This window comes from Antedon bifida, chromosome 4, assembly GCF_963402885.1.
Source record: "Antedon bifida chromosome 4, ecAntBifi1.1, whole genome shotgun sequence".
NCBI lineage: Eukaryota > Metazoa > Echinodermata > Crinoidea > Comatulida > Antedonidae > Antedon > Antedon bifida.
In genome coordinates this window covers 14,661,364-14,673,326 of record NC_136229.1, presented here as the reverse complement: position 1 = coordinate 14,673,326, position 11,963 = coordinate 14,661,364, and the positions used below count along the sequence as shown (strand labels likewise).

General features: G+C 32.4%; 1 protein-coding gene across 1 annotated transcript; it reads right to left on the bottom strand.

The window, feature by feature from the left end:
- Window positions 1–628: 628 nt before the first annotated feature.
- On the bottom strand, window positions 629–11,833 carry LOC144839441 (biogenesis of lysosome-related organelles complex 1 subunit 1-like). The gene is made up of 5 exons (XM_078694799.1): window positions 11,674–11,833; window positions 9,949–10,021; window positions 3,392–3,524; window positions 2,212–2,296; window positions 629–1,634 (listed from the first exon to the last, which is right to left on the bottom strand). The coding sequence occupies exons 1-5, from the start codon at window positions 11,732–11,734 to the stop codon at window positions 1,621–1,623; spliced, it is 366 nt and encodes a 121-aa protein (XP_078550925.1). The 5' UTR covers window positions 11,735–11,833; the 3' UTR covers window positions 629–1,620.
- Window positions 11,834–11,963: the final 130 nt, after the last annotated feature.

The following is an 11,963-nucleotide window of genomic DNA, read 5'->3' as shown; positions in this document are numbered from 1 at the left end:
AAAAACGTTATTCTCATTGAAAATACAAAACTAAAGACAGAAACAAAACTGCTCAAACAGGAATTAAGGCAGAAAATGATACAAAACTATCCAACGCAAACACAGCTCAGCGAAAGAAAGAAATAAAGCAGAAAAGGAAATTAAGATAACAAAAACACAATTGCAGATATCAAATGCAATGTTGAAGTCATGCGAACAAAAGACAAACAATTAACAAATCTCCAACACCCTCTCTAAAAAATGTAATTAGCAGAATACTATATCACAACAATCATATCAATAACACTTGTTATTTCATGGAATGGAAGACGACACCTATTGGTTTATTTATGTACGATCTAAAAACGTTTACAATTTACCAACTGCAAAACATTTTTGGCATACAGAGACTATGTTCAATAGAACAATAACCCAGTTAGATGAATTTTATGACCTTTGACTCAAGCTTTATTGTTGAAATCGATAAAAATGTGTAATCTTTTTATCCAATAATATAACAAACCTGTATTATTAACTTCTCACAAAATAGGAACCTCAGCCTCCGCAGAATAACAATATGTAAATAGGTTCAAGATTACTACTTGAGTCACACACTTACAGTTCAAACATACCAATTATTCCCAAATGGTCCATTAATTTCAATTTATTTCCACAATATAACATATTTATATATTACAATTATTATTATACAATAACATGATAAAATAGTTAGTTACTATAGATAAACTTGCATATGAATACAACGAAAAAAAGGGGAGAGTCATGATAAGTCAGAAAGTTCGACCCACCCCAATATATAACATTAAATGTGAAAGAAAAAAAAATGATTTAATACATAAACTGAAAAAAAAATGATTTAATACATAAACTAAAAAAAAGAAACAAAGCTACAATTTCTATTCACTTTATCCGGTCTTATGAAATACAGTATATATTTAACATTCATCATATCTAGATAGTAAATAGTTCTTGTAGTTATAATCTCATTTAGAAGGTGTGATGGTATTTAATACATTTAAAAAAATAATAAATTCCATTTGACAATTTTGGGTAGGGTACAGTATTTCTACAAACATACAAATTTATTTTTAAAATATTCAGATTAAAAATAAAAAAATGATACAGGATGACTTGGAAACAGTATTAATTTACACTGGCCAACTTGATACACACTCGGCCCATGACGGGAATAAATGGCACAAAATAGTAGAACGCACTATGTCTAACGACAATGAAGCGTAATGGCAATGAATGCAATTCATAAAAATAATTTTAATTTTGATATTTTTTTTTATTAGTCTTCATCATCATTCATCTTCATTTCTTTTATTTGACCATTAATAGGCATCTGTGCCATTCAGTGTTCAACATGGTGCAGTATTAGGCCTGCTGCTACTTGTTGGTCCCTGTACAATCAGTGATATGCATCCTTTCAGACAACTGTACTTAAGAATTGATTCACCGAGATGACTTTAAGAGTGCTCAGTCTTCCAGCCATATGAAATATAATTTTAATCTTACTATCCCCATCTCAATTCCTCTTGTGCTTCCTAGATTGATTACTTCTTTTTGTAATTGCAATCAACATCTGTAACCAGATCCAACATTATCATTATTGCATCACTCTCCGGCCTCTGAAAAAACAAATAAATAAAGCATACATTTACAAAATTGATATTGACCGTGTTTTGATCATGTAAATCTGAAAGAGATATTGACTGCAAGTGGCAACTCGCATGTGCCGTCAAATAAATAAGCAGGCAATATCTATAGAATTTATGGAAACTATAATTTTAATGTAAAGTTTTTGTTTTGCAGATCAAATGTTGTGGCATCATCAAACTGTATGGCCACCAACAATTTTACAATAGCTAGTAATTTATTTCTTGTTGCCAGTTGTGGCAGTTTCACTGTGTAATGGTCAAATATGTGCATTACCAATTGACCTAGATTGCTAGAGAAAGTCAAAGCTTCCAAGTGGACTTTCACACTACTCCTGTTCAGCTCAAGTTCGATTCAGATTGTGCATCCAGCTATAGCGGCTTTTTGTTGTCACGACACACTACAAAGCTACGCGCACTTCAAGTTCAAAATTGGCTGCCGCATCAGAAAGACAAAACATCAGGACGAGAATTTATTTTCCATGCCAGAGCCAGATCAGAAGCATTTTTGACAGGCCTCTAGTTACTATCTATATTGTGAATGCGTTACCTTTGTAGGCATACTCTAAAGCACTTGCTATTGTTCTCATATCTGTTTCAATACTTGTTGCCCAATTTTCTACATCTCCTATCTCCTGCAATGATACAAAATACACAATGTTAATATTAAACCTATGATTGTTCAGTATTAATAATAAGTAATTGGTATATACTATTTTTTTATAATAATTGACACTACGTAATCTGAAATTAGTCAGGGAATTAAAAAATAATTTTTTTTTGTAATCTGCATTTAATAAGCTTTAAAATGAGGGGTCCTTTAATAATAGATTAAAGTTTTTAAATTCTGGCAAGAGAAAACATAAGAATCACCTTCTAGCTCCGAAAATATTTGTTTTGAGAAATCAACAATATATTAGTTAAGGGAAACCGTTTTAGCTGGGCCTAGCATATCCAGCTGACCAAAACGTAAGGGTGTGTGACGCAGTGTGTTGGACGTTCGACTACCGATCGTGAGATCGAGGTTCGAATCCAACTCTCGCCGCATTGCTTGTATCCTTGGGCAACATACTTTACTTATGTTTGCCTCTCTCCACCCAGGTGTATAAATGGGAACCCGGTTAGATCAAGACACAACTTTGCGCTGATTACTAGCTGCATTATGGGAGTATATTTCCATAGGTGTTTGATCAGGAAAAAATGACTGGGGTAATAATGTTCAGGATATTATTATTATTATTAACACATTGTACAAAGCTCTCGAACTAGACTCACCATTTTCTCCTCAATAAGGGCAAATTAGTTAAGATATCATTATGATTACATATATGGAGGAAGCATGCTATTTTAAGCATCAGCCAATCAGAGAGTGTATTTTAACTTTATAGCCAATCACGTTCAAACTCTTGGTAGAAAACAATAAAATCAATTTCTATTGTCTAGATTAAAAAGAATCCCTTTGGTTGTTAAAAATGATGGGCGTCATTTTCATGACATGTGAACAAGAGTTTGATATGTTAAAGATAAGTATTTACTGTATAGCATTGTTTTTTTTATTGAAATCTCAAATAACGGCAAATTAGTAGGAATTTTTAGTATCTCGAAATTCATGATTTTGAGATGGAATGCCTCAATGCTCACATTAACCATGTCTATGTGTTTTAAATTGTAAATATCTTTTGCAGTTTGAAAATTATTCAAAGTTTCAATTACTGCATTTAGCTAATTACCTTTAATGCCTGGTTGAAGTTATCAATAATCTGTAACCACTGAATTGTTTGTCGACTAAATTGTGATGCGCTGTTTTGTAATTTCTTCGCTTCAGTATCAAGTTTTTTTTCATTTGCATATGCCTCAGAAACACTAAAAAAAAAAATTTATCAATACAGAGTGTAATATTCAACAACATAAATATAGTACATAATAATGTAATACAGTCTACAAATATGAATGTTTATTTGTGGAATTGTACAAATAATGGCATTAGGTGAATGATGAAAGGATACAAAATAGATTTTATTGTCCAACTTTGTTATTCTTGAGTTGCTGAATTAAAAAAGACATTCCACACTGAACTTTGTCATCCATGGTATCATCATAATACTGATCATTTTATTACATTACATCCATATCAAAAAATGCATAGTTACATAGTTATTTAACAATAAAACAAGTCACATGGCCAATAAAGGTCAAAAGGTCAATATTTTAATTTCTCAAATACTTTACTGTTTGGTATCGTAGGATAGCTTTTTTATTCTGAATACAGTTTTACTAATATCTATTCGATTTTCCTTTGTTTATTGTCATAATTTTCCAATTATGTAAATAAATTGTTTTTAAATGTACAATGAAAAAGGTCTCCTTCGTATTAAGATAAATACGGTTTTACAGTTCATTCAAATGTTGATAACATTTACTGTATCTGGTTATAATAACAATTTCAGTGTGTGAAAATACTTTAGTGTAAGTTAAGTTTAACTATCAAGATCCTCGATATGCCCGGTTTTCGCATTGCAAGTAAAAAATAAGATCAAACCACCATTGCAGGTAAATTAGTTGTTAATTTGTTGTTTGATCTTGGAGGTAAAGTCATTGATTTTAGTACCTTTTATTCAAGCAAGTTCATACAACTACTAAAAGCAGAAATGTAACTTTGGAAAGTAATCTAGATTTGTCTTATCTGCTAGTTAATGTTGTTTTATTTATAACTATATCCAGTGGAGTGGTGTCTATGTTGTTTTTTCAAACATGGTTTTCTGCCAATAGCATGATTGCATGTTGTAAATCGATAAAAAAATTGTCGCTTATTTAAATTAATTTATGTACACATTCTTATTATATATATTGCATATTTGTGTGACCATGAAGGCAGGATAGAAAACAGCTCATCTATACTGTATATATAATTAGTCGAATAATCTTCCACCGTTTCAGATGATAACATAATTTATTAAATATACAATTAAATCGGTGGCATATGCTAATAGTTATACTCATAAGAATACAAATACGAACAACAAACGGATACAATGGGATCATGCCCGGGAACAATAAAATAATAATAATAATTCAAAACACACTGATGACTGAAAAGCCGATTCCATCCCCTACCGGTGTGTGGTCGAAGCCGGTCGCACTTCACTCTTTAAAAAAAAACCACTCCATTTTGATATATATAACTTAGAAATGCAGTAAAAGTAACAAAATTAAAATACAAATTTATAAAAGGGAATTCAATAACTGAAATCGTTACATACACAGCATTTATAAGCTGTCTGTAGTTGTAGAATGCTATTAAAAAGATTTTGTTTTTTCTCAAACAAATTTGAATATTGCTGGAAAGCGGATATTGTTTCCCTTCTTTCCGATAAGTTCTTAAAGTTAAGTTACCACAAACAAAGTATAGTTTGATTGATTATTCTATGTGACTTTTAATACTAACAACGTATAGTTAGGATTTATATTGCGATAATCACAAACCATACTTAAAAATCAAAGGGAACTTTTAGACGTTAAAAACAAGACGTTCAAAGCATATTGATCGAAACGTTGAGAAACTAAACAGTTCTTTTCAGAACTAATATACGTGGTGTATCGTAAACTTTATATCAACAAATATAAGTTTTCAATGTTGTAGATTTAAAAATAGGTGGCGGATTTCATGTTCAGAATCACAGTAATTGTCTTGAAAATATAGGCTTACAACAAATCCACACAATTTTTGGATTAATTGAATACTATAGCCATAATTTGTCTGTATTGGCAGAAAACCATGTTTGAAAAAAACAAAATAGTCACCACTGGATACTACTTATAAAGAAAACTACTACCAGCAGATAAGACAAATGTCTTTCTGCTCTAGTAGTTTTTATTTAATTTAAATAATTTTTTTTGAATTATATTATTGTTTGTAAACAAGCATTATATTCTGAATAACTTTATGTATCAACTTGCTCGAATGAAGGTACTGAAAGTCAATGACTTTACCTCCAAACAACAATTTTGCTTCGCACCCAGCGAGGTGAAATAAGCCGAAGGCTAGAGGGCATACTCCAGATTGAAAAATGATTCCAACAGGATGGGGAACCAACAAGATGGCGGCCGTAAATGTGTTCAAAAATTTAATATAAAAAATAATAATCTAATATAATACATTATTAAGACCACATAAATTACAACACATATTCTTGCAATGGAATGAATAATTTCTTGGTAATCTAGCATTTTTTGTATACGAGGATCATATAGAATGCGTTCGCGTTCATACGCTTAACACGCTGCGTTGCATATTGTTGTCATGCAGACAGGCTCACAGGCGTAATAGCAGTGCGTACTGCGTAGGGCATATCTGATTGGTCGATTGCAGCCGCCATCTTGTTGGTTCCCTCTCCATGGAAAATCACTTTTTGAACTGAGATAACATTGTTCGCACTTAATTTAGCATAGCTGCAAAGCAATGGTGGTTGTTTAAACTTATTATCTTTTACTTGCACATCGCAAACCAGGCAAATGCTGTTACCTGTATGCGTTTATTCGAGGGGTGTTTAATTAAAAAAATCTTCTCTGGGAGGTTTAACGTTTATTCGAATACATACGGTATAGGTAATTGGAAAATTATGACATTTTGACCCTTAATGGTCACATGACTTGTGTTATTGCTAAATAATTAACTGTATGTTAACTACAGTATGCATTTATTGATATGGGTGTAATGAAATAAAATGATCAGTGTTACATTTATTTTCCGATGATACCATGAATGACCACATTGAGAGTGCAGAAGGTCAGCCATTTTGAAATTCAAAGTGGTTGTTGAAGGATTGGTCAAAAAATGGCACCTAGTTTTTTTTAATTCAGCAACTGAAGAATAACAAAAGAAAACTAGATTTCAACTCGTCACAGTGGCTATCGTGCAATGCATCGTAACATGCACATGCTGTTTATTAGGTTTTATAGTCTACAGTAGGCTGCACTACAACGATTGTACGAACAGCTTAGCATCGATCAAAACATTTGACGGTATTGGCATTGTAAGTGGTTTAGATGATGGTTAGTTTTTATTTTACACCACTCACGTTTATTCAATTGTTTGAATATGATGACCTTTTCAAATTAAAATAAAAGAATGGTTTGAGTAATAACATATTGAAAATTGGAAGAAAATTGATAACGTTTATTAAGATGGCCATATGATGATGTCATAACATACTTACGGTCTACATTTCACATGAATTCATCTACAACTCATTAGCTTTTATAATAAGTTAAAAAGGGCCGTTAGTTTTGAATTTCAGAAAAGCGTGCATAGTTACAAGTTAGTTAGAGAGTGCATACCTCCACCCACTGTAAAATTCAACTACATACATTCTCTGGAAAAATATATATATAAATTTTAATCCAAAGGCAAATTACTGAAAAATGACAATGCTGTGGGTATCAGTGGCTGGATCTCAATGGAGATACAAAAAAAAAAGCGAAAAGCTATCAAAACGATATAGTTAAACAGCGAGAAAAGTTAGCAGAGCTTTCGGGCAACACTAGCCCTTCATCAGTGCATGTGAAGGAATATGGATAAAGTCATAGCATAAGAACTGGCAATTGTGCTGCAACAGGAACGCCAAAAACAAACGGTGAATTTGAAAAGAAATAGGTTTTTTAAAACTACTCGTATCAAAAAACCTGTACATTAAATAAAATTATGTTTTAAAATTGCAAATAGCAAATTATAACTCTCTTGTACAAAAATTTAGTTTTTTGGACAAGCAGTTCTCGGGAAAATGCAATTTCAGTTTACTTGTTACTTTAAGACTGCTTGCTTTTGAAAATTCTCTATCTTACTTAGGTCTGAAAATACTACTAAAAAGTGGTCCAGAATTGGAACCGTGGTCCGGATTGGCTCCAAAATTTAATGGAGTGGTCCTTGACCACATATCTATCTGCATTTTCAATTTGGTAAAGATCTTGCGATAACTTTTTGAGTAATCCTGCTAACAAACAAATGAAAGCACTGAGTGAAGTACTTGGCAAAATATATCCACTGATAGGGAGCATGTTGAATGATACATGTTTTTTGCTTTAGGTATTAGCTTTACACGGTTCAAATCCTGCTGGGGTTTACAATTTGTAACCCATGGAGTAAGCTTAACCGCTCGACCAGTCAACTAATATTTTGGTCCATATCAAAGAATATGTCCATCTTAAAAGAAAGACAGATTGTGTTCTATTTTTATATCGTACGGAAGATAAGCTTTTGTGACATGACCAATATATCAATTTTCCATGTTCTGTAAGTATTACCTATGAAATATGAAATAAGGAAGGACAAATGCTGGTACCAAAAAAATAATTATCAACTAACAATAGATTAATTTGAATAACAATAGAACAGCAACGCGAAAAACAAACGGGTAAATTTGAAAAGAATAGGTTTTTTAAAACTACTCAAATCAAAAAACCTGTACAATAAATTAAATTATGTTTTGAAAATTACAAATCACAATATAATTAACTAACATTAAATATAACTCTTGCCTCTTGTACAAAAATGATGTTTTGGACAAGTAGTTTTCGAGAAAATGCAATTTCAGTACACTTGTTACTTTAAGACTGTTCGCCGGCTTTTGAAAATTGTCTCCTATCTTTTAACACTAGCCGGTCTGAAAATAATATAATTTTTGTTATTTGTGAAGTTATTAATACACCAATTGTCTTGATTTTCAATAGGCATGGTCTGAATATATACCTATCTACACCAACAAATTCAGAATTCAATTGTAGGCGCTATCATCGTGCTAACAAACAAACATACAAACATACAAACAAAGTAAATACTATAAATTTTGCCAAGTAACAAACAGACACACACGATCGACTACATATACTCCTTGGCGGAGGTAAATAACAAGAAACTCTATTTAGAAAACTCAGATCTCAGAAAAGTGAGTGGCCACCTCCCTTAATGGCCGCACTTTCAAAAGCCCATTTGTTTTTCCTATCTAATTAGTGTATTTGGTACCTCCCGTAAGCTGGTACCTCCCGTAAGCGGCCACCTCCCGTAAGCAGCCATCTCCCGTAAGCAGCCGCTGCCACTTATTTTTAAACTAAAAATTAGATTTTTTGTATACTAAATTACCTCCCATAAGCAGCCACCAGAAAAATTTTTATTGAAAAAAGGAAATACAATTTTGACACTTATTGTGCTTTATAAGCTTTATTTCGAAGCAGTTTTAAAAACATTTCTGGGAAGAACATTCCTGTTTTTCTTAGTTGAGATGAGAAAATTACACAGATTTTGTGATTTTTAATGTTGTTTTTGTTATCCAAAGCGGTCACAAAACAGGCAGTAATAGAGAGGTTTCGCAATCTTACGAATACGATAACGAAAACGGATACGTCACGCACACGTATTCGTTTTCGTAAGCCATAAAAAAATCAGTTTCGCATGGCAACGAAATATTGAGGCACGTCCAAAATATGACTGCGGTAAATTTGAGCGAAGCGCAGGTACGTGTTGCTTGGTGCTTGGCTGCCTAGGCCTAGCGTAACATCAAAGCGAGTGAGGACTTTAAAAACTGCTATTTATCAAAATTGACCTGGCATTTTAGTAAATTACTTTAGTAAATTACTTTCAATAAATCTATAATTATATTATAATCATGAATCATTCATGATTCAAATGCAAAATGTGCAAAATAGATCAAAAACTATACTCGTTTTGTAGTTACGAATATGACTGGTGATATTCGTCAACACAAATACGCTTTACGAATATGAAATGGGGATCAGCTCAAAAGTTTCACAAATGTGTGACGTATCCGTTTTCGTTATCGTATTCGTAAGGTTGCGAAACCTCCCTATTGTGGGTTAATTGTTCACACATGAAGGAAATAGAAAATGTCCTCCATGGTTCACAGATTCAGAATTCAACTGTAGGTTCAACATGGTTCACAGTTGGTCTTTTTTTTTATATGCTAGAATTTTTTTTTTTCTCATAAAAAGAAATTGAAAAAAATATCCTTGATCCTTTAATACTGTAACAATATTGAACACAATGTTTACATGCAATCGTCTAATCAAATGACATACTACAATGTTATTACTTGTATGTGTATCGTATGTGTATGTGTATTTATTTCTCAAGTTTCACAAGGTATTTAAACCTATTTTTTTGTGTGTTGTTATTTTATATAATTCATACAAAAGTATTTTTGTTGATATTTTGATATTGTTTCATATCCATTTTAAAATGTATGCAAAGTACATGATAATAAAAATCAGCCCTTACCCTCTATTAAGTCTTTCAGTAAGCACTTCAGAGACAAGCATTGCTGCTGCTACTGCTTCTTTACGCCGTATTTCTATAATAGCATTGGACAAAACATTTTTATTAGTAAAAATTTACCCGCATGGTTTTTTAAAGTTATTAAGTACTGCACGCAATGAGGAGGTACTGTTATAAATAAGAGCTAACTCTTCTCTTATAGGTACTTTTATTATTATATACAAAAATTCATTAAAAAACAATATAGTTACTTTACAACTTGTGGCCAATGGCCAGATTGCATGTAACCTTTTAATACAGACTCTTAAAATATTAAAAACAAAACCACAATTATATAAAAAATTAAAATACATAAAAATATGAAAAATTTAAAAAATACAGTACAATGGATCAGGCATTAAGCAGAATAAAATAGGGGGTTGGGCAGTTGCTGAAGAAGACAGTTCTAGATGGTCAGAATCTTTATTTATTTATTTCTTTAATTATTTATTCTTCCCTTAGCACTATCAATTATCTTGATATCAGTTTCATCTTGCTGAGTCAATTTTTCAGAGCATATTCCTTATGGCCAGGAATCGATGTGGTTATGTTTTCACGGTGCGCAATCAAAAATGATGTGATCTACTCACGTTTTAATCATAGCTTCACAAGCATGAATCACAATTAAACAAAATTTGGTACTTTTCAGGTCATATTTCATCATATGGCAATACAATTACGTGCTTAGCGCATATAACGTGCTTACAATTTTCAAAATTTATTTTCGATGAAATTAGAGTACATTTTTTACAATGTTAATAAGATCAGAAAAAATCAAAAACATGCCTAATATTTTGGGATTTTGCTTATATATTTTAGATATATATTTTAACAGTGTACACCTTTGGTTTTACATAAATATCACCTATATTGGATCGCAAAAGGTTTTAAATCACCTGATGCTAGGTGAGTAAGCAATTCTAGGCTGCGAAGTGCCTGATGACGTCATCACACAGCCTGGCTGAGGTGGGGGTATTCCTCCGGGACATTTGCGCAGTCCGGGGAGAGGGTAAACATAAATAAGTACTTTCTATCTTATTTTTATGATTTTGACACAATTTTCAAACAAAATGTGATACTATGCAATATATATTTGTCACCATAATTAAAAATATGTTCATAAAATGTATTTATATGTGTTTTAGTAGTATTTTCACCCAGTGACTATTTGTGTACAAGGTCACAAACGCGGGGTGGGGATTCCTATGTAAACAAAGCATACTGCATAGTGATGTTGCCAAATTTTACACCTTATTTTATTCATAACTTTCGAAATACTCAATCAATTTTGTTGATTTAAAGTTTAAAATGCTTATGATTATATACTCTTTCAAACTGAATTCAAATGCTGAAAGATAAATTGAAAAATATATGCAGGTCCTAGCCTAGGCGGCGCTAATGCAGTTTCGTACCCACACTTTAAAATTAGGCCTAGGCCTACTCAAAATTGTTTCTAGGCCTAGGCCTAGCTAGGCTATTAGTAGGTAGACCTAGCTAGGCCTATGCATGCCTAGAGCCTAGCCTAGTAGCTAGGCTAGGGCCTAGCTAGTATGCTAGCTAGACCTACTACTACTAGGCATAGGGGCCTAGCCTAGTTAGCTAGGCCGAATAATAGCCTAGGCCTATTACTTAGTAGCCTACTAGCTAGCCTAGGCCTATATATAATTATTTATTTACCTTTTTACTTACCTTGTGCATCTTTTCGCATTGCTAGTTTTACTTGGTGTTCTTTTAGCATAACAGACAACATAATTGTTATTCTTTGGATAGAATAGGTTAAGCTCTAAATGCTCAGATAGCTAGGCCTAGTAGTACTAGTCTAGTAGTACTAGTGGGTAGTTAGACCCGTTAGCCGCGACCTTTGCTATGACATGACACTGGAGGTCAAACATCGTATATCGACCAATGATATTAATCCAAAGGCAAATTACTGAAAAAAATGCAGTCGGAAAGCCGCGTTGGTAACGCATCACTGATTT

What these genes read in the sequence shown, in the direction of transcription:
- LOC144839441 (XM_078694799.1), bottom strand. Translation starts at nt 11,734, where the DNA reads ATGTTGTCTGTTATGCTAAAAGAACACCAAGTAAAACTAGCAATGCGA. An exon ending in AATGCGAAAAGATGCACAAG is followed by an intron (nt 10,022 to 11,673) that starts GTAAGTAAAAAG and finishes ATGCTATTATAG; the next exon opens with AAATACGGCGTAAAGAAGCA. An exon ending in ACTGAAAGACTTAATAGAGG is followed by an intron (nt 3,525 to 9,948) that starts GTAAGGGCTGAT and finishes TTTTTTTTTTAG; the next exon opens with TGTTTCTGAGGCATATGCAA.